The sequence below is a fragment of the Drosophila ficusphila genome, unplaced genomic scaffold, assembly GCF_018152265.1.
Source record: "Drosophila ficusphila isolate 14025-0441.05 unplaced genomic scaffold, ASM1815226v1 contig_198, whole genome shotgun sequence".
Lineage (NCBI taxonomy): Eukaryota > Metazoa > Arthropoda > Insecta > Diptera > Drosophilidae > Drosophila > Drosophila ficusphila.
Window position 1 is genome coordinate 13,807,104 of NW_025064092.1, and position 22,077 is coordinate 13,829,180.

At 43.2% G+C, this 22,077-nt stretch overlaps 4 protein-coding genes across 7 annotated transcripts in view; all 4 read left to right on the forward strand.

Annotated features, from left to right (window-relative positions):
* The first annotated feature begins 2 nt into the window (after window positions 1–2).
* On the forward strand, window positions 3–1,743 carry LOC108097117 (E3 ubiquitin-protein ligase MARCHF7). Of its 2 annotated transcripts, none has more exons than XM_017199204.2 (3): window positions 3–622; window positions 815–1,030; window positions 1,357–1,743. In XM_017199204.2, the coding sequence occupies exons 1-3, from the start codon at window positions 230–232 to the stop codon at window positions 1,591–1,593; spliced, it is 846 nt and encodes a 281-aa protein (XP_017054693.1). In that variant the 5' UTR covers window positions 3–229; the 3' UTR covers window positions 1,594–1,743. The 2 variants fall into 2 exon arrangements, with proteins under 2 accessions (XP_017054693.1, XP_017054694.1); XM_017199205.2 differs by having other exon boundaries at window positions 424–622; window positions 802–1,030.
* Window positions 1,744–1,991: 248 nt separating this feature from the next.
* Window positions 1,992–8,339, forward strand: LOC108097116 (amyloid protein-binding protein 2). The gene is made up of 8 exons (XM_017199203.2): window positions 1,992–2,158; window positions 2,489–2,761; window positions 5,005–5,630; window positions 5,723–5,947; window positions 6,038–6,139; window positions 6,330–7,006; window positions 7,080–7,237; window positions 7,309–8,339. Exons 2-8 carry the CDS (start codon window positions 2,582–2,584, stop codon window positions 7,444–7,446), a joined length of 2,106 nt encoding a protein of 701 aa, XP_017054692.1. The 5' UTR covers window positions 1,992–2,158; window positions 2,489–2,581; the 3' UTR covers window positions 7,447–8,339.
* A 486-nt stretch (window positions 8,340–8,825) lies between these two features.
* On the forward strand, window positions 8,826–9,958 carry LOC108097034 (anaphase-promoting complex subunit 7). Of its 2 annotated transcripts, XM_017199054.1 has the most exons (3): window positions 8,826–8,958; window positions 9,020–9,532; window positions 9,684–9,958. In XM_017199054.1, the coding sequence occupies exons 2-3, from the start codon at window positions 9,295–9,297 to the stop codon at window positions 9,695–9,697; spliced, it is 252 nt and encodes an 83-aa protein (XP_017054543.1). In that variant the 5' UTR covers window positions 8,826–8,958; window positions 9,020–9,294; the 3' UTR covers window positions 9,698–9,958. The 2 variants fall into 2 exon arrangements, with proteins under 2 accessions (XP_017054543.1, XP_017054542.1); XM_017199053.1 differs by having other exon boundaries at window positions 9,020–9,958.
* An 818-nt stretch (window positions 9,959–10,776) lies between these two features.
* The window catches only part of LOC108097177 (GAS2-like protein pickled eggs), a 45,825-nt gene continuing 34,524 nt past the window's right edge, over window positions 10,777–22,077 (forward strand). Inside the window, exons 1-2 of one of the 2 annotated variants that reach the window (XM_017199315.1) lie at window positions 10,777–11,208; window positions 16,169–16,262. The gene's annotated coding sequence lies outside the window, so the exon portion shown is untranslated. Of the gene's footprint in view, window positions 11,209–13,084; window positions 13,433–16,168; window positions 16,263–22,077 lie in introns of those variants that run through there. The other variant, XM_017199316.2, reaches the window with a different exon arrangement.

Below are 22,077 nucleotides of genomic sequence, written 5' to 3' on the forward strand. Positions count from 1 at the left end.
GGGCAACTCACAGGTAATCACGTGTGCTCAGAAACCTGGTCAATGTCAAGCGTTCAAGTTTTGTCTAAGATGTCGCAGGAAAATTCGGTGTAGAAATTCGTTTATCAAAATTTGGTTCGTTACACACACAACATCACACGACGCATATAACCCGCCAAGCAGTTTGAAAGCAATTCAAGATCCGTGGCATCCACGTTGCAGTACATCTGTGAATTTGCTGTGAGGCAACATGTCGCATCATCAGCACGTTCTTTCCGAGGCGTCCGCCCTTCGCCTGATCAATGGCTTGGTGGTGGCCAACGGCGGTGCCACGCCCCTCGCCGTTCAGCCGCCTCTGGCGGCGGCACCAGCGGATCCCATTAATTCAACGGAAGTTGGTCTACCAGCTTCTTCTGCTGAGAGTCCTGCAACTCCAGAGGCGGCCAGTGACACGCCCACCGCCTCAATGGCCGCTCTAGAGATCTCATCGGCGCGTCAAAGGATGTTGCCGGCGATAACGCGTCTTCCTTCGCAGGAGACCGTCCATTCGGCCGACGAGAATGGCAACTCGTGCCGCATCTGCCGATGGAACCGGCGGGACATGGAGGTCATCAAATGTCCGTGCAATTGCAAGGGCAGCGTGGTAAGCGTCCTTTCAGTAAGGGAATTCCGGTGTTGAGGAGCCCTTTTCGAGATTCACAAAAACATTCACTAACCCCAATTGACAGAATTTGCTTTACCGAATACAAAACAAATTTCGAAAGGGGGCCCTCTTTAACCAGAGGTTTCTCTGGGTTTATATTGTGGACTTATGGAATCTAGGTCACCATTGCAGGGCTTTATTCACCTGAAGTGCCTAAAGCGCTGGATTATGCACAGGCGGGATAATCGCTGCGAGGTCTGCCATGCGGTCTTCGACATCTCGGAGGAGCGGGTCAGCCTGAAGCAGATGATGCGCACCTTCTGCTGTGGCCGCTGCTGTGGCCTGATCGTGAAACACCTGCTGTTCAGCGCCTCGCTGATGCCACTGGCCCACATTATCCTGCAGCAGGTGAGCTGGGTCACCTGGAACCCAAATGGGTCACCAAAAAATCGACCTTTACAGAATTAAAATATTTAAGCGCAGGTCATTAGGAAATTTTATTGACAGCGTTTAAAGGTAAGTCCGAGATCGGACTTAATTGGGAAAGTTATACATAGGTCACTATGCCACTTTAAAATCGAAGATAACTTCAAAAAGTTATGCACTTAGAAAAATGCACTGGAAAAGTACACTTTTCAGCGAAGCTTTTTTTTTCAGAAATTCCTCATAAAAATTTCAAAAAAATCTACTCGCTTAAAATTGATTTTTAATGATATTTCTGGATTTGTCCTTAGGTACTGCAGTGCATGGATAATCTCAATCAGGGCAGCACCGAGCAGCTTACCGTCCAGGAGGTATTCGTTGCCTCCTGTGCCCTTTTAACCTCCAGCGCGTTGTTCTTCCATTTCTTTGAGTTCGTCACCACGCGGTGCCTTCTCATCCGGAATATCCTGCGCCACTGGTGGATGTTCGGCAGCACCTCCGACTTTGCCTTGGTAGAGATCGAGGACGACTCTATTGATCTCTTTTAATGGAAGGGCGGCAACCGGCAAGGACGTTATCCCAAGGACGATTTTCCAGCGACAACTTCCAAACTTACATGATTTCGCCGCAATAAGATCAAGATATAACAAATTAAAATATTAACACATTAAACATCCAAACCTATTCTACCAACCAAACTAATGTTGATGCTTATAAAATTTAAATCGGTTTTTATTTAAAACAGAAAATATTTTTATCATCGGATTCAATTTATCAATGTTTTTATCTTGTCAAGTATCTTCTAGTTTTAATCATACTGTTATTTTAAATCTGCCTCACGAATTTAATTTAAAAAAGCTAATTAAGTGGATGGACGAGCACGGTCACACTACACAATGTTATCGTCGCGAAGTGTAGTGCCAGTGGTGGGTATCGATAAGACCTTCTTGCTGGCTGTCCCACCACTAGTTTCATCATAAAATCGACACAAGAAAATAAAGAAAAAGTGCCAGAGGGCTGCAGGAACAAAATACAATCCCCAACGCATCAACCGTGGACGAAGATTTCGACTTTAGCTGACGACCCCCGATAATTAGATGTATTCGAAATTGTGTAAGTGCCACAGGAAATACCAAGATTAAAACGAAAGCAAAAGGCAAAAGCAAAGGCAACGACAAAGCGAGCAGCGGAAAGCAAAAGCAAAAACAGTACGCGAGCAGCGACGCTGGCAGAGAAAGGAAAACCGAAAACAGAAAACCGAAGAACGCCTCAAAAGAAAGTGAAGTGAAGTGCAAAACACACTCGAAAAAACCAGATCTCTTCAGCGTCTCTTTGCTGTCGCATTTGTTTTGTTTTTCTTTGTTTCGCCTTTTCCTTTTGAATGAGCGGCACGTGTGCGAATGCATTTCTTACGAATTCCGATCAAATCCAAACTTGTTGCAGAGTGCCACGCCTCCCGCGATTCCCCGCCCCCCAACGGTAAACATCGTCAACTAAATAGCTTAAGAGTTGAAAACAAACAAACACCAGAGCAAGATGGCTCTTCAACAACTCGCGGCTCTTAACTCAAGTCCAAATACGAACACCCCGAAATCCCTCTATAACATATCGCTAGAGGCCCTAATCGGGAGTATGAACACCAAGGTTCCGGCGCTGGACAGGATCAACAGACTGGCGGAACTGCCGCGCAACCTGCTCATCGATGTCTACGAAATGGTGAGTGCTCTCCCGTTGTATCATACTATTCCCCAAATGATCCCATTATCATAACCAGTAATCGTTTGCAGTAAGGGGAAATACCCGGGTGCTTGATAAACCAGCTGGCTTGATATTCTAGAAGCTTTTTCTATGTTGCCAATGCTTTTACTTTTCCCACGATCACTCACCATTTGTACGGAATGTATTATGTCTTTTAAACATAAAATTATTTTTTCTCTGGGAAACAGATTTTTGAAATTATTATTCGGAAAAGAATCCCTAGAATGGTTCTGACTCTAAGAATTATGCATTACTTTGGAATAGAGATTCTTGGAATTTGGAATATTTTGTTTATGGTGTGATAGATTGTAGCTCCTTTGCCTGTCCTTGTAGGATTAAATACTTTTACCCTTTCCATCAGTGATCATAACGATTACAGCACTTGTTGGAGCGCCTTTCTTATCTCAACTCCCCATCCACATTTCGCCACTGGCAATTACCATTCTCTCATACTCATTATCCATTATCAGGGATTGAGGGGGGTATGGCACTTGTCTGTTTTTGTTTGCTTTTCCGCTTAAATTGTTTACACCCCCGCCATTCCCGCCCATTAACCCCAGAACGAAAGACCTTCGCGGAAGCAGGCAGGAAAGACTGTAGATTGCACTCGTAAAATCTCTAATAATTTGAATAGGGCTTTTTTTCCCGATAAATGCTATAAACTAAACTGTAAGTAATTCAGTAACTTTCATATACATTTGACAATTCCTGCAGTCCATCAATCGAATTTAATTCAGTTACCTAACCCCGAAATAGACATTTAATAAGCATTCTGCTCGGGGTGCGCATACCTTCAGATTAGTTTCATTTGGACGAAGGAAATCGGAGACGGCAGCTTCGCAGACCCACAGGTGGTTGCGAGTGAAGTTGGTCAGCCAAAGGTTCGATTCCACAGATGAACTGTCATAATAAGTGGCAATTACAGTGTAAATTATAAACAAAAGCGAGACAATGGGGGAAACGGGGTTCTAAAAATAAACCAACCAGTTGGATGGGTCCAGCGCCCTTTGATTGTCCTGTTCGGAAATTCTCATTCTGGGATGCTGCGGGATGCAGTGGATGCAGTGATGCATAGACCTTGCCTATATGGCGCAGCTGCTGGGAAAGAGCCATTGAACTTGCTGATAATGGCTAAGCAAATTCCATTGTTCGCTGATTGGACGTGTCTTCTCTTCTTGTTTACTTTACTTCTTGTGCGCCATTTATTTGCTAGTTGAGTAGTAAGGCTTATTTTGGACCTAGGCTAGTCGATATTCTAATTCATAATCATCCAAGTGGCAGAAACCTATCATAAACCTATGTTTTTATACCCTTGCAGAGCAAAAGGGTATTATAATTTCAGTCAGAAGTTTGCAACGCAGTGAAGGAGACACCTCAGACCCCATAAAGTATATATATTCTTGATCAGCATCACGAGCAGAATCGAAATATGTATGTACGTCTGTCCGTCTGTCCGTCTGTCCGTCTGTCCGTTTCCGCGCAAACTAGTCTCTCAGTTTTAAAGCTATCGTGCTGAAACTTTCCCAAAAGTTGTGTAGTTGTTGCACGCAGTATATAAGTCGGAACGAGCCGGATCGGCCGACTATATCGGATAGCTCCAATACAAGAGAATGAAATAAAAAATTCTCACTCTGTTGTTTTTCATCAGATCGACTTGAATTCTTCAAGATGGCGTTTTCTAACTGTTATTGAATTTCGGATTAAATTTGATCAAAATCGGATAACTCTATCATATAGCTGCCATAGGAGAGATCGAAAATTATATATAGAATTAATGGAAATAAATTGATAACATCGTTGTTTTTCATCAGAAAAGTATGATTTTTGGAATATAGAGTGTTCTTACGACTCTTGAATTACGAGTTAAATTTGATCAAAATCGGACAACTATATCGTATAGCTCCCATATGATCTATAGTCAAAAATATGGGAAATGAATAGAAAAATCGTCTTAGCTTCAATGTTGTCTAGCCTTTATGTGTTTTGTTCGACATATTTGATGACTGCAAGGGTATATAAGCTTCGGCTTGCCGAAGCTAGCTTCCTTTCTTGTTTAAGGTTGTTAAAGGCACATATGAAGGAAATTATAATGAAATCAGTAAACGTCTTGTTTAGGACGCCTTCCCCGCTGATGATCAAATCCATAACAGCTATTTGCTCTCAGTTTAACACCCAGTTTAATAATCTCCATCCGTCCGCAGATGTCGCAGCAGGAGTCCTTGAAGGACACGCTGCTGGAGGAGCTCGCCCAGCTGGAGGTGTTCTCGCGACTTGTTCGCTACTCGGCTGCCCGCAGCAAGTTGCTGCGCATAATGGCCTCACTCATGGCCAGCCAAAATATGCTGGCCAGTCGGCTCAGCGAGAACTTTGTTTCCCGCTATGGAATCGCCTCGGCAGAGGTGGAGGAGGAACTGAACGAGCAGCCTTTGGTGGTGGCGGATGTGAAATGTGATAAGGGATCGCCGCCAGAAACGTCTACGGTGCTCGACCAACTGCAGATTTACGACGGGGAACCGGAGGACGGCACGGAGGAGCGAGCTGCTGGCTGTAGCGAATTTCTTACCAAATTCATCACCATACAAGCGGACGCCAAAGCCTTAGAAGCCCAATCCCAGGCGGAACTCAGTGTGATCAATAATGCTGCCCTCGAGGAGCTGCCCGCCGGGGAGATGCAGGTCATCGACTTGGGCCTCCGCCTCGGTTCGTTTCTCTCGGAGGCCGGATGGATGCAGGAGAGCATTACCGTGCTGGCGTGCCTCAATGCAAGACTGAAGACCCTGCCGCCCCACAAACACTGGCTGGAGATGCGTCTCGACTGCTTGCAACGGTAAGTTAGGCATACCTACTAAATTTAGAAATCTTTTAAAGGTTTCCATTCCCCATTATCATCGAAACTAATCAGTCATCTTCTTTGGCAAGCCTCTTATCTGCAGAATCGGCGCACTGCAACTTCAAGCTGGCGCAGCGCACCTACAACGAACTGATCGGCCTGAACAGATCGCTCAGTAGCCGCGTGCCCCCCCAGCTGGTGGCCATGGCCTACACCCAGATTTCGGCCATGTACTTTGCCCGCAACGAGTACAACCTGAGCCACATGTGGAGCAGCCTAGCCATTCGATTTCTGAAGAAATGTGCGACACCGCGGTGAGTTGTTCAGTTCGCCCTTCCCTGTCTGTCTCCCTCTAGACCGATTGTGCTCACTGATTGATATATTCCCCCGTTAATCCCCGACAGAGTCACCGTCGATGTACTCCGGCAGGCGGCCAAGGCCTGTGTCGTCAAGCGGGACTTTGCCCGGGCCAATCTGCTCATCTGCCAGGCAGTGCGACGCGCTCGGTAAGAACAGCGGTCCATGGATCTCGCATCTATTGGTCCTCTTCCTCTTCTCCCTCTTTTCGCTTATTAATCTATCAAGAAATCGAAACAGTCAAGTGCAGGCAACAATAAATGTGTACATATAAGCTATTAAGTTTGTAAGTTACTATTCAACTGATTTTAATTTTCAATCTAATCTTCTGGCCCACAGCGAATACTTTGGAGTTAAGCACCAAAAGTATGGCGATGCCTTACTGGACTACGGATTTTTCCTACTGAACGTGGATTCTGTTTTCCAGTCGGTCAACGTGTACAAGGAGGCGCTGGCCGTGCGCCGCGGCATCTTCGGCAACATGAACTTTCACGTGGCCATCGCCCACGAGGATCTATCCTACGCCTACTACGTCCACGAGTACAGTACGGGCGACTTCAGCTGTGCCCAGGATCACGTGGACAAGGCGGTGAACATAATGAAGAATCTGGTGCCCAGCAATCACCTGATGTTGGCGTCGGCGAAGCGCGTCAAGGCGCTGCTGCTCGAGGAGATTGCGCTGGACAAGATGGCCGATGGCATGGACGAGGAGGATCTGCTGCTGCAGTCCGAGGAGCTGCACAACTTTGCCCTGTTCCTCTCCCTCGAAGTTTTCGGCGAGGTGAACGTGCAGACGGCAAAGCACTATGGAAATCTGGGGCGTCTATACCAAACAATGAACCGCTTCGAAGAGGCGGAACGAATGCACCAAAAAGCTATCAAAATCAAGACCGATCTGCTGGGGGCATTCGACTACGAGGTGGGCCTGTCCATTGGCCACTTGGCCTCGCTGTACAATTACCAAATGAAGAAGTACCGCGAAGCCGAGAAGCTCTACCTGCGCAGCATTGATATTAGTAAGTCTAACATAAGATGATTCCTTTCTCGAAAATTAAATTCGTTTTCGTATTCTCTGTATTATTATTACAGGCCTGCGTCTATTTGGACACTCGTACTCTGGCCTGGAATACGATTACCTGGGTCTGTGCCACGTCTACGAAACGTTGCACGACTTTGAGAAGTATTTAAAGTACGCGCACACACTGGAGAGCTGGCAGATGCTGCGCGGTCAAAATATCACTCAAAATGTTTGTGTCGATAGCCTACAAATCAACCAATACTTTTACAATATTCAATCGTTTGTCCTTATCCCTTGCAGAAGTCCAGGTATCCCGCTATCGAGGAGGACTACACCATCGACGATGTCAAGACGAAGTTCTTCAGCATGTGCCTCTGCAAGAAGTGCCCAACCACCAGTTCGGCAGAGCCGACGGGCACGGAGTCCAGTTCGAACTGAGATGGGGCCTTGGGAGTGGGAGTGGGAGCGGAGGCGGAAGTGGCAGTGGAGGAGGAGGAAGTAGTGGCGGAAGAAGCAATCGCAATCGCACCCACGCCCCCCGTATCGGATGGCACAAACTGGAGGGCAAACTGTAACGAAGGCAGAGGCAACATCTGCAGTTTGTCTTAAGATAAGATATTCGCATAAGTTAGCCGCGCCTCTCGATCAGAAGAAGAAGAAGGAAGGAAAGCATCAGGATCTACGTGTTGTGCAAAATGTCCAAGTGTAGTTAATAGCCTAGGTTCATTCACGTTTTGTTTAATGTTCTTTTTTGTGTCATTTCCATCGAATAAGCCCCGCGCAACATGTGGGTGGGCCAGTTCAGCAAGTGTTCCGCTGGGTTCCATTGTGTGTTCCAGCCTTCATCGAATACGTCCAGTACCCTTAGTTCCCCGAAGAGGTTTTCGCGGACTCCCAGTCCTTAGTCCTTTTCTTTCAGTCAGTTTTCACCTAGGCTAAGATCTAAGATGTAGAAGTATTGTTAAAATTTCGGTTGCCCGGCTGAACGGGACGGCGTTGAGCTAAATTTTAGTTAATGTATTCCCCCACGTTTTGGCCCCTGTACAAACGTTGACTATTTTACTAATAATTTTATTTTGTATTTCTTATATTTTTTTTTCGTGAAACTCGAACTCCAGAGGATGAAATTAGCTTTTGTTTTGTTTTTGGAAATGTAGCGAATATTGTACTCATTTTTTTGTTCATTTTCCGCAGCATAATCGCGTTTGTTGTTAAAGTGTTTAGAGCACAGGATTAGCAGAAGAATGATTTTGTATAGAGCGATAGGAGTAAATGTATTGTATAGTCTAAGCCTACCCAAAACGATATAATATATATATTTCTGACACGTATGTACACATGGAACACGCATCAAAAGTATTTCTGCAGACCCTAAACTTAAACAAAACAACTGGAGAGCATTGGCGGTGGGGAAAAAGCGTTGTAAATACCTCGGTTTGAAAATTACAGCTTCCAGTTAAAAAATAAAACGAAAAGGTTATTATAATACATGAATATAATTAAATAAATGCCTATGAATAAAGACAATTTATACCACTAACATTGGCTACCTAGAGCGATACTTATAAACAACAATGTAGTTGCAAACTCTCTTTCGGCATTACTTAGCGATTTAGTTTAAGAGCGACGTCATAAATCTCAAAATAAAATACCTGCAAAATAAACTGTGGTTCTGTTTAATAACTGATCTGATAATTTTTTACCATCATAATCCTCTTTTAATCCCACTTTTTGGAATCGATATCGCGGTATCGATATTGAAAAACATCTGGTAAACCTTTCGACCCAGATGAACTGTAAACTGAACGAAACTGGGCTTAAATCTGGAACTCGATCCTCCATCTTGCGTAGTTGTGATACTTTAAGCGCGAGGACAAGATGGAGAACACGCTTTTCGAGAATGTTAAGAAGCTTTACGATCACAAACGCTACGAGTCCGTGATTCCATTGGTAATAACCAAACATTAGAGGACAACTTCCGAAGTATGTTATTGAAATGTTATTGTTTCAGGCCAAATTGCTAAGGACGGCGATGAAGAATGATCGCAATGTAGCCACTCTGGAGATGGAGTACCAGGTGCAGCTGTACCTTAGCATATCCGAGTACAAACAACGCCAATTTCGAGCCTCGCTGCGACACTTAAGAACCTGATCCACCAGCGAAAATTGATGGTGCGCCACAAAAACGCCTGTTTGTTGGCCATCGAGAGCGCCTATCCGGAGTTTGGGGACATCGAAGTGCGTCGCGGAGGGGCCGAGTGTTATCGTTAAATCGGTAACCCCGGAATGGCCACAGCCACCTTGCTGCAGATTCCGGTCAAGTTGCGTACGCCGAGGGTCAACCTGATGCTGGCCAGACTGCAGCATCCAGGCAATGGCAATGGATCGGGGTGCGCCAACAAGGCGGCAGCCCTGTTTGCCTACATAGAGGTCGTCCGCGAGTGTCCCATGGCCCTCCAGGTGATCGAGGAGCTTCTCGAGCTGAAAGCTGATGGCAACGAGGTCAACTCGCTGGTGCTGCACGGTAATACTCTTAGCTGAGACTACCACCTGACTTGGCCTTAAATATTTGTGTTCTAAAATTCAAATATAGGCCTTATTCCATAACTAATCTGTTCCCTAACTATGTGTCATCTTAAAATGTTTCTTGGTCATCTCACCATTTTCCCTATTAGCTGCCACTCCTTGAATCCTCATCACCGGCAGCCAGGTCAGGTCAAGATGGCGACGGCGATGGAGCTGTTTGGCACGATGTTGATACGGATATCAATTATGATGGTCATTGAGTAGGGCCACTTAAGTCGAAGATCTCTTACGTTTTTATTTATGTCAATTGTTCTAATAAGCAATCAAGTTTGTTACTAAATTATGAAGTGTAGTTTAAGTATTATTTGCCTTTTGTTTGAAAAGAATGTTATGTCGAGGTACAATAAATATGAATACTGAAAAATTTCACATATTTTGATTTCAAAACAAAATAAATAAAAAAGTAAATTTTAAATTTGGCGCCATGTAGCGGAACTATTTGTCTCTTGGAATGCTGGAAATGTGTTTTGAAGCAAAGAGACTTTGACAGAAAGCACTCAAAAGCAACTGTTAATGCGGCTGTTATCTCAGAGAGACATTTGAGCGAATCAGCCCAGGGGCTTACCAAAAAGGGGGCCGATTGCCGCCCGCTATACAGAAATATAAATGTTAGGCCCCTCTTGTTAATTTTTCCAACACCCTTGTCGCTGTTACTGTGGCCAATTTCGAGATTGTGAGAGTAAACAAAACTCGCTTGGTGTAAAACTTCTGTTGACGAATTTTGTCGCCCAAAACAAATTCAAATAAAAAAATTAAATATTTAGGTATTAGAATTGATACTTGAAAACCACATTGATTTTTGTCTAATATACTTAAGGTTCTATTCCTAAGCCGTTTGTTATCTTACACCTCAGAACCGTAAAACAAAATTAAAATTTTTTTATTATATGTAATAAGAAGTGAACTGCATTCTTAAAACAAAGATATTGACATTTAATAAAAACTTGCCTTGTTAGTAATCTAATCTGTTCTCAAAGGCCAAACAGTTTCCATCGTTAAGATTTTAAAATATTATATTAATACCGAGCTCTTTATTGTTATTTTACCAAACAGCGGCTTAACATTGTGAGAGAGTCGTAACAGTGACGCCGACGTCGACGGCGCGAGAGAAAAGTAGCGGCGCCGGCAGAGTCTATATAAGCAACAGCGCGCAACCCATTTTTTTTGAAATTTTTCAACCGACACCGCGCGCTGATGGTTGTGTTTCGGTTTCCGTAAAATCTTTTTAAAACTCCATTTCGAAAAACATGCGTTAAATTGCCGGGAACAGATATCACGAGATGATATTTGATTTCTTCTTAGAGAATATATTTTTAATATGAAAGATTTATATATTCTTCACAACCCATTCGTTTTTGGGCCGTGTCGCGGGGATTTTTTGTTTATGTTCTAAACCCTGTGTGCGAGCAAAACCCTTTTTCGAAAAAAAAACCGCAAAGTGAAGTGCAAAATTGAGAAGGCATTGTGCATATTGAAACAACATATCCGAAATATTGATACTATTTAATATATTCTGATCTAATTCGATACGAATGTTTTTCGTGTAAAATAATATACCCCAATAAAAACCGAAATTTGCATAAAAGTCGATAGATTGCCGGAAATTCGTAAGAGGTTTGTAAAAAAAAAAAACACAAAATATTTTTAACGGACCTTTAGATAGTGGAAGTTAGTAATTTTTCCTGATATTTTAGACGAGGCCTAACAAACGGTTGAGTTAATCAGACACTGTGTTTATCAGTGGAATAAAAACAAATGGGAGCGTTACACATGTTTGGTCCGATTGTGGATTTGTGTTTGCCTTGTCGTTCTTTTGCTTGATAAAGCGAAGAATAATGTCTCGGAACACATGCCCTATCGAGTGGGTCAGAGAACCGTCCAGTATATGTACATATCACCCACTTTTATCAACCACACGCACTTGTTGATTTCGGCACTTTTTGTTGCACTTTCTGTTGCAGTTTTGTGCCCAAGTTCGTGTGGTGATTTCCTAGAACGCGGCTTGTCATGTCAACAAGAATGGCAAAGTTCCCTTGGCTTTGTTTGGTTACTGCTTACTGGTGGCTTTCTCGTCGTCCGGGCTTCCGCGAAATCGGCTGATGAATAACATTAAAATCTGCTGCACACCATAAATTTAACCATCACCCCCGCCGGAAGCCCCTCCAAATCGCTTCTCTACCCTCCAATTTTTTGGTTTGCTAATTAAAAGCAATAAGGCAAAACGATGACAGGATCAGCTCACAGATGAGGGCAATCAAATAAAGTAATTTAGTAAGAAACATTAAATTCAGAGCATGAAAATAGGTTTAATATCGCTTTATTTTTAGAACGCAGAAGTTTAATAATACATTTTTTTTATTTTTAATACTTATTTGATTGCAAGCGAAAGTTTAACACAGTCATTTATTTACATTATTATTAAAATGACTCAGTCTTAAATTTGTTGCATTTGAGTGAACGATTTTATAAATTTGAAAATAAGGTTTATTTTTACTAAATTAACGTTAAATTTTTAGGGAATTAACTAGTAATGAATAATATTTTTAATATGAGTGTCAAATGTTAAGTCATAACGTATTTAACTACTAGTGCTTTAAAAAAATAAAAATTTTGTTTAATCCACTAAAAATTTAACCAGATCTGTGCAATTTGCATGTGTGTGTGTCAACAAACAATTTACAGCTGTTTACGCCTGTTGGATGTCCACAAGAACAACAAACAGAGGGGAAAGGATTGAAAGGAACTCAAAAATCTCTCTCTCTCTCTCTCTCTCAGATTCCCCCAGAGAAATGGAGAGAGGGAGAAATCACATTGTGTGACTGCCAGTTTTTCATTTCTCAGGCCGTCAATTGCCGAACTGATAAGAAAAATGCACAACTGATAAAGGGTGACATTTACACACAATGAGTCGAGAGTTGCGAGTCGTAAGTTGGGGGTCTTAAGTTTTAGTAGTGCCGATTGGGCTGGGTCTCCATATGTTTTCCCATGGCCTAACGGTCGCAACGCATGCGCCACTCTTCCCACAGCCCCTTCCTCCTCTTTCGTCCCCCTCGCACTCACGCACACTGGCTCACAGATAGCACTTATGGATTACAATAATTCCCAGACGGCGAAATCAATGCACAGTGGTTACCCATTAGCATGATCCCAATCGACCTCCCACTGGCAACCAATTTTGGTTTTATTGAGATCTTCCACGAACTGGTTACTTTACATAGGTGTTCCTGGTAGAAGGTGGTATCCTTACTTAGTAATCTTCACCTGGCAGCAGCTGTTTCACCTCCATGGTTCCACTGTGCCCACTGTGCTTCGGGGTCCAACTATTGTAGTGCGTGTGCTTTCCGCTCCTTCTTCCGTTCGCTCCTCTCCCGGAATAGTTGGGCAAGGACTTGCGCGGAAGCTGTTTAACGGTAAACGGGATGGGGTGGCTCTCGGTCCCTGGGTTGCAACCCTGGGTTTTCTGCTGCAAAAAGTCGGGCCACTCCACGTTAGTCTTCGGTCATATGGTAGCCCGTCGAGTTGCGGAGTTGCGGTCTCGCGGAGTCGCCTTCTCGCGGTATTCGCGTCCACTCCAAACATCCTGTGCTGCTAAACTTCCCGATTTCCCTTCCGTTCCGTTTCCGTTCTCGACCTCCTATTCTATTTCCCTTTTTTTGTATTGTGTGTGCTGCTGTGTGTGTGTGTTGTGTGTGTTTTAAGTGATGTCCGCGACAATAAAAACATTGGTTTTTTGGCATCGCCGTCGTTTTTCGTAGCACACTTACCGCTATAATATAACGTGCTTCCTTGTCTGGCCGATTTTTCGGTACCGCCTATGCCGTCGTCGCGTGCAGAAAAAGTAAGCGCAGAATTTAGCGTAGTTTTTTAGTGTTATTGTTGCTGTTTTTTGGTCCGTTAGGGTGGCAACCATCGATTTGCGTGTCGCGCAGACAAAAAACACAGAAATTTAAAAATCAAAATCAAATCGGCAAACAGAGAGAAAAACAAAAACGGGGAAACAAAAGAAATCAAATGCCAAAATAGCAATTCAATTGTCTGAAATGGGAAAAAGTGAGCCAAAAAACAAACAAACAAACAAACAAACAGTTGAAAATAATAATGATTATTATTATTATTTTAGCTGGGTGGCTGGAACTTATCGTTTTATCTACATATCTACCAACGATATGTACTATACACACACAGATATCTGTGCCGGAATGTGCTGGTGTAAATCATAAACATAAGGGGCGCATTCAACTATTATTCCACATGCAACGACACCCCTGATAACAACAACAATAAGCACCATGCCATACCATCCAGTATCCAATCAAGTACCCCTAGACCTCGCCCACTACCCCCGATCTTTAGCATGCATACGATATATACTTAAATGAAAAAAAATGTATAGTATAAATGAACAACAAACTGCGACAGCTCGGTCCCATAGCTTATGGGGTTTATCTGAAGTTCCACTTACAGACCAACAAATGACAAATGACGCGGCCTTATACACAAGCACATATGTATATGTAGTAGATATATATCCATAAAATATGTCATACGAACAGGGATACGGCCATAATAATGGCCCATGCAGATCCAGTTATAACCACTTAGCGGTACCATAGTTTATGAGTGTAGAACTTTATAACTGCCATCGATACGTGTTAGCCAATCGAGAAACAAAGAGCGATAATTCCAAAAGGCCATATTTAGTTGGAGATAGTTAACAAGGCGCCATAGGTGAGCAGAAATATTTCCGGAAACCTTTTTAGTAAAGGCCTTGGATCTTCAAATGTCAATTTCAGAGAATTAACAAGTCGTTTTAAAGTTAGGAATGCTTAAATGCATTTGTATAGGAAACACCAAAATGATTAAATGGAACACAAAAATAAAATAGTCTTGGGGGACACTTCACTGTCAGAGTATTTATGATATCCTGTATGGACTGCATGCTTTAAATAAATGCAACATCTGAATCATAAATCTTGCTACAAACTTGTGGCGCATCCTAAGCCGTCTGGCTCTTAATTAAAGAACTTGTGAATGTTTTTTGGTTATATCATTTATTTTCCCTGTGCGAATTTTGCCTACATTTCCATGAGTCATAGTTTGGCAGGCCACCCAACGCGGTGGCGCCTCTCGAAATGTTGTTGTTTTTCATTCGCCAGGAGATTGAGTCACGTCAGCTGTTCTAATGAGTAATTGGATGCCGCATCGGTGGGAGGAAGGCTGGCTGGCTGACCTTGGTGACCGCATGCGCAGGCATTCGTCACGCACTCCAAAATGCAGAACCTCGCTGGCAGGAGGAGGAGATTCCCTGAAAGGTCAGAACAGCACTCTGCATATATGGTATGTGTGGCATTGACCTTGCCCAACTCCTACCTGGCCATCAGACCCTCTCACCCGCAGAGCGGCCTTCACGGGAAAAGGTCTGCTCAAGGTCCAGACTCAGACTCAGACCCAAGCCAAACCAAAGCAAAGCAAACCTAACCGAACAGAAGGTGTCAAGTCGACACACAGAAAGATAAAGATTGGGTCAAATACCAAATATTGGGTTTTCATTCAATCGTTTTTCGAAGTCAAAACTTAGCAAATAATGATGAAATAATTCTCTCACAAAAAGGTATGCATTCGAGATCTTAGATCTTTTAAATCGAAAAATATAGCTTTAAGGATTGGAAAAAAGAAAAGAAGACTTACCAGTGAAGACATTTCCATTTTCTGTAAAAGAAAAAATATGTTCAATTATTTAAGAGAATTTTAGTAGTACTAGTATTTGATATGTTCTATAGAGTATAGGACTGTATAAACTAATATTGGCTATATGTAAAGTAAGTTTTAAAGAAAGTAGGGTGTTATCTAGGGTATTTTTAGAACCCAGAACGTTACGTAATCCCCGGGGAATACCAACTACAGGACACACCCAATTGTTCTGTGGTGACGCTTGCGTTTCTTCTATTGGACGGCTTGCGTGCGAATTTTTGTGTATTATTTTGGTGGACGTGGTGTGTGTTTTCCAACTCTCTTGCCATTTCCGCTTGTCAGACATTTGTCAGCTTTTAGCTTATTGCCAACTTCTGTAGCCGAAGTCTATGAGCGATTGCGAAACAAGCCTACACCGATTGTGTGAGTCTGAATATGAGTCTGGGTCTGGGTTTTGGTTTCGGTTGGGGTTTTGGGATTGGAAATGGAATTGGGATTGGGATTGGGTCCGAGACTTTAGCCCACCTCAAGCACGGTTCCGTTTTCGTATTCATCGGCGTTTTAGTCGTTTCTTTTCGCTCATTTCATCGCATATTTACGTAGGCCATTCGAGCCAAGTTAACGCCTTTATTTATTGACTTATTTGTTTAGACCAGCACTTATCGCCATCTCTTTTGCTGGTTCTCTATGATGATGTGTGGAACGCTCACTCACGTTCAATGACAAAAAGCAAATAAAACTCCATTTACCGTTTTCCACTTACGTCTCTCCGATGATGTCACACGTTGTCTGTCCCATCCATACCTGAAAAAGCCCATCTACATCTATATAGTATATAGTATATGCCTATATCATTATCAATTTCCTTTCTTTCTGTCGCCAGGTTCCGGCCCAGCTGAGGAAAATCAACAAAAAAGAAAAGAACAAGAAACCGAACAGAAAACGGCGCACAGAGGAGAGATATCAACGCCAGATCGGTAAGTTCATCAAAGGTCGCGGGGGGAGTGTTAAATATAGTTGGGAGGAAATGTGTTTTGGGGGAGGGATGATCGTAAAAAGTCATAGAAACGCGCATTGTTATTCCAAAGTTTATATGGTTATATGTTTATATGGTATTTTGCCAGAGGAGATTGTGTTTATTTTTAACAGAACTATTTAACTGAAATAAAAACTTTCTCGCATTCGAAAGACTGAAAGATTTCAAGAGTTCTTTAGTCGGTATAATAAATGTATTATAACTATATGTGTTATTTAAAACAAATATTTCCATTAAATCCACGGAAAGTTTTCAACTCAATGAGTCATGAGTGAAGTCATTGGGGAAGAGTCCTGCTCATATAGGATGACTGCATTCATTAAACGGAACTCTTCCCTCAAGCATTTTTATTCTTCGAAAAGAAGAAACCTCAATGTGGCGCGAAAATAATCTCTTAATGTCCGATGACCATTCGCGATCTAGAAAGACACGGCGCTGCGCCACTAATCATTTTGGTTCTGTGAATCATGTGGCTATATGTCTATATGCCCGGGCTCTATCAAACGCGTATCTCTTGGCCGTGATAAAAATATACGATCAGTTTCGTCATAGATCAAGAAGTCGACGCCTCCGGCTACATATTTATATATATATTATATATATTCGTATGAGCGCATTTTTCGGCGGATTATGTCGTAGGTCAGGGAAACTGAATGTGCGAAAGAAACGCTCGTTATGAATGGGCAGACCGCCAAAAGAATCTGTGAGTCACAAAACACGGCGCTTCTTGGACTGCAATTTCGATTTCGTTTTCGATTTCGTTATCTAGCGTTTATCACACATCAATTGGCATTCAACAACTAACGCAGAACAACGTATCGGGAAAACGTGGCGCGAAGTTCATTTATTCAGCGCGATCGCTAAATGGCAGCGATCGATAGCTCGGAAGTCGATTTGTCGTCGTTTGTCATACGTATATCACCCACCCCACCCCCCAGCACCGTGAAAATTTCAATATTTATGAGTATGCAATCGCTCCTAGTTCCTCGGTTCCCAAAAATGGACAACCGCACCGACGTCAGGCCCCCCATCTCTGATCAGTTTTTGGACAGTTCACTTATTTTTTCGACAGGCAAAAGGCGACAGGCGACTGGCGGGGAGAGTGTGTCAAGTGATCGCCAAAGGGCCACAAAATGCCTGGCATACAAATTGTGGGAAGTGGATGGAATGGAATGGATCATCGATCAGTTGGCAGTTGATTAAATACAGATAGCGGAGATGACAGACGGGGGGAATCCCGCGGTGAATTGGAAATGAGGCAGAGGTGTGCTGGGATCCTCAGACCTCTTCGAAATAGGATCTCGGGGTAATGCAGGTACTGAATATTTCAAGTATATCCAAACTCCAGATCTTTTAACAAAGGTTGAACTCTGCTCTGATCAACAACGATAAAAAAGTCCTTTTACCTAACCACCTACCCGTAATATTTAAAGGCAGTTAATCCTGAAATATTGCTCTCTGTTTATTAATGGATTTTCATCTTTTTCACCGAAATTCAAAGATGTTTCTCCCTTTGTTTTTTTTTGGTCTATGATCTGCATTACTGATCTCCGCAAATCTTGAGTTATTTGATTCACAGCTCGTTGCGTGCCGATCGTGAGGCATTTGCCCGGGGCGATCTTTTGTCTCTCATTGTCGCCACTGCTCATTGAATTAATTGCACACAGAGTCGCAACTTAGTTGGTCCTATCCCATCGCGACATCCATCTGCATGGAGTACATCTGCATCTTGAGCAGAGGAGAGTGATTCCCAGGCGCCTCGAAAATTTAGTTGTTCGCGCACGCAATTTGCTGCTGGCTGAGATGAGATGCTTGGCTGTGGTCATGAACCCGCATTGTAGTTGCCATTTTATTTGTTTATTAATTGCTCAGCCCCTCTCGCCAGCGGTTGATGGATGATGTGGCTCCGTCTCCAGCTTTAAATCCATCTCCGTCTCCATTTTGAGCTCCGGCTCCATATCGCTGGCATGTGGGTTGTGGGTGAAATGAAACCATTCAAGTTGACTGCGCCGCCGTTGCTGTTTCTGTTGGCTGTTGCCACTGGATGGATGATGACAATGAAATGCTGAAGTTTCACTTGGATTATGCCTCTGAACTATGGGCAGGCTCATAAGTATTACGCAGCTTGATCTCGCATTGATCCCGAGTGATGATCTGGCAGCCAGATATTCGGCAGAGATTGGCCAAACCGATTCTCATCACTGGATCAGATCAGATGAGTTCAGTCCCAAACTGATCCAAAGTGATTACAAACTTAAGTGATCTTCAATTAGGAAAATCCTGATCTACGATCGTGGTGTTTAATGCCCCAAAAACTATAGAGCGATTAAAAGCCTAATCTGAGGTCATTAAGCGTACAATTACTCCGCCGCATTTGAATGTATTCAACATCTGCCAAGAATAATCTATCCCCATACAGACGGCGGAGTTACCATCGCTTTTTGCGATCTTTAGCGATGGCAAAGCAGGCGTGAAATCATCGCCATTATGATGATTAGTTTTTTGCTCAACGGCGGGCATTATTATCAAATTAACACGGCGTTTCACAGACCCATTATACATATATGTATATGGAAGTTAGGGGTGATTTCGGGGAGTGGAAGCCAAGCGGATCCGATTAAATGCCTTCGACGATTGTCGCCTATTAACGAAATCAACTTGGATGCGGGCGGTCTGATGATGGGCCTAATCAAAAATGTATTTATGAGATACGACGACATATACACGCATCTATAAGATATGCGCTTGTATATATAATATTTAGTGGGTCAGGGGTACCAGCGGTGCGTACTTAAATTTCATTACATTTAATGGCGTTTAGTCATCGAAGGTTTGTTTTTTTTTTGCTGGACTGTCGAAAGTTTGTCAAAAATCTGTGTGGAAATCCGTTTGGCTGGAATGATAAATGGGGGCGACAAGCGATCGAATGTCCGAATGTGATCACAGCTCGAATGCCAAATGAAATTATGAACCGAGATGCGAGAGGCGATGGGTTTTGCGACTAGAGAGTCTTAACCCAAACCAAACCAAACCAAACCGGACCGGACCAACCTGATGTACGGAAAGGTGAAGACAAATTGGGCAGCTTACATCATGAGGGGTATTTTTGGTTTTTTTTTTGTTTTCAATTTTTTGCACGGTCTGACAGAAAATATATATCGCCCAAAGGCCCGGCAATTAAGAATTTTTGTCTTTGGCCTGGCCTTTAAGCTGAAGTTTGCCTGGGTGGGCGAGAGATTTTCTGTGTGTGTTGTGTGTTTTTCGTGTGTGTTTACGAGTAGTTTGTAGTTTGAGTGGCTGTTTGTTGTTTGTTGCTCATTAGATGGCTCAAATGGCAGTCAAAAACTGTTGGCCGGAACCGGGACGGCGAAACCCAAGTCAGCCAAGAATCATTATGTCAATGTCGGGTCTCCGCCTCTCTGACTTCAAACCCCCGACATTTAATTTGCTGTTTTGGGTTACCTCATAAGTCTCAAAACTCGCGGCTCTTTCGCACTTGAGACTCACTTGAGGTTGTGCTGTGGAGGTCTATTCTCCGAGATTTAGCAAGTCCATCAAGTCCGAGTGTGTCAAGTGTCGATCAGTTCGTCCTTGGCCACTTGAGCCAGGAAATCTGAAATCACTGCCATTCAGCGTCGTTCTTTCTTTCTTTCGGTTTTGTTCCCCGGCTTATCCCTCTTTTTTTTAGGGCTCTTTGTTGTCGGGAGATTCTGAAGGATCATTCTGGGGCAAAGGATGGGTGATCGAGCTCGGTACCCAAATACCCATGACTCGACACTCCTTTCCTGCTAAAGGTGATCATCCATCAAGGCGGAATGCCTAGATCAAACGACTCGGCTCCGATTGAATCATTGATTCGATCTGATCACCCCTGATCGTCGGCATCCCCATTGTCTTGTGCATAATTTGTAACCAAATTTAGTAACATACGATTGCCTGATTGGTTTTTGGGGTTCGGGGTTCGGGGCTATAGGGTTTTTGGTTTCTGTGATCTGTAGTAGATCGGTGATCTTCAGGCTGCGTGTGTGGGACACCGCGTCTCTCGTTACGATCGCCTAGCTGCAGGGGATAATTTTTTTCAAGTTAGCTGCGTGCTCGTCATTCCCCTGATTGGCCCCGATCGTAAAACCGAAGCGTGCCGCGTGCCCTGCCCTCTTGGCTAAAAGATCATCCAAGATTTTTACGATCGCTTTGCTGCCCGCTGCCTTAGCTCCCCGGATCCCCACCTAAAAAAAACAGAAACCTCGTACCTTGATTGACCGAACGCTAGATAGATCATTTAATTTAAACTATTTATGGATATTTTATGGCCAGCGATTTGCATTTGGCCAACTTTCCATTTGACAAAATGAAACCCTAACTGCGCGCTGCTCCCATCAATGGGAGATCATGAATGGAATTCCATTTAACGATGTGAGAACGGTGGGAAGATCCCAGACCAGAGAGCAGGAAAGATTATAGAGGTGCTGGATTAAGAGATTGCCATGACTGCGAGGGAGTGGGGGAAGCCCTATTAAATTCTATTATGGTGAATTGAGGGATCTTAAGGCCTCAAAATATGATTTCAACAGAGATTAAACCATAAGTTGGCCATTATCACAAATAAATAATGGAGAATTTCGGGGAAGAATCGCAACAGAGTATTGGGAAACACCCAAAGAACCCAAAAGGAAGTAAGAATAAATGTTCGAGGAGATTAATCACAATTAGAAATTAACGCCAAATATTTTTTTTTTTTTTTTTTTTTTTTTTTTTTTTTTAAATCCTGAAGTTATAGAGAAAAACCCAAACCCCACATATCAATGGCAGAAACTGAAGCAAAGTGGATTTCCATCCTCTTACTCGTATACCCCTTCCTTTCCTTTGAAGACCTATCTAACATCCGGTGTTGGGGTTGTGTCATCCATCTATCAAGCCGCAGTCACTACGCAAACAAAAACACCATATGGCAAAGTGAATGAAGCACAAACAGTTGAGGCATTAGCTCTCTGTTCCTGCCAAAGAGTTATTTTATCTTATCTCTGGTGTTAGCGTACGAATTTAGTTCAATTTTGATTTGGGACTGCAGTTCGCTTTTGCTAGAAAACTTTTGGCCCGGTGTTTACCTGCCTGGATATGTCGAGGAATGGAGTTTACGAGTGCATCTGGCCAGATGTACACATCCAGGGCATAGATATAGATAGATATGTACCATACGAATTGTTGATTCTGCTTGGGGAAGATCTTCTTCATTTGCAAAGACCAAACAAAAACACAACTTTCTGTATTGACTGAGGAGCTTTATTTGCTGCTGCTTTGGCCATATCTTTCAGCTTGTATCGGTTAATGTGTATCTGTATCTGTATCTGTATCTGAATCTGCTTCATCTCTGTGTTTTTATTGTGTTTACACTTGACTCCATCATGTGGCTGTTGGTGCCTGGGATTGGATCGTGTTGAAAAGTCTTTGCAATTAGCACGCTTTCAGCGCATACCAAGCACTTGCTATTGGGTCAAGGTTAGTAGCCCATCCCCATCTCTAGACCCAGACCCCCCCCCCCCATTCGCGATCATCATCTTGTCTAGCAGACTACTTCGAACCTAGCCCTAGTCCGTCCCATCGCGAGCCAATCCATCTTGCCAGCCAGCCAAACTCCCGAGCGAGCTGTTTGTATTTACATTTTTACTCGTATTTGTATTTGAAGTTGTCTATCTGTATCTTTTTTTCGCTGTGGGCGTAAACACACGGCAAACAACTTCATTTGAGTGGAAATCAGA

Excerpts from the sequence above, each read along its gene's own strand:
- LOC108097117 (XM_017199204.2), top strand. The coding sequence starts at position 230 with ATGTCGCATCATCAGCACGTTCTTTCCGAGGCGTCCGCCCTTCGCCTG. Across the intron at positions 623-814 it reads GCAATTGCAAGGGCAGCGTG|GGCTTTATTCACCTGAAGTG; the intron begins GTAAGCGTCCTT and ends TCACCATTGCAG. Across the intron at positions 1,031-1,356 it reads CCCACATTATCCTGCAGCAG|GTACTGCAGTGCATGGATAA; the intron begins GTGAGCTGGGTC and ends ATTTGTCCTTAG.
- LOC108097034 (XM_017199053.1), top strand. The coding sequence starts at position 9,295 with ATGGCCACAGCCACCTTGCTGCAGATTCCGGTCAAGTTGCGTACGCCG.
- LOC108097116 (XM_017199203.2), top strand. The coding sequence starts at position 2,582 with ATGGCTCTTCAACAACTCGCGGCTCTTAACTCAAGTCCAAATACGAAC. Across the intron at positions 2,762-5,004 it reads TCATCGATGTCTACGAAATG|ATGTCGCAGCAGGAGTCCTT; the intron begins GTGAGTGCTCTC and ends ATCCGTCCGCAG. Across the intron at positions 7,238-7,308 it reads GTCAAAATATCACTCAAAAT|AAGTCCAGGTATCCCGCTAT; the intron begins GTTTGTGTCGAT and ends TATCCCTTGCAG.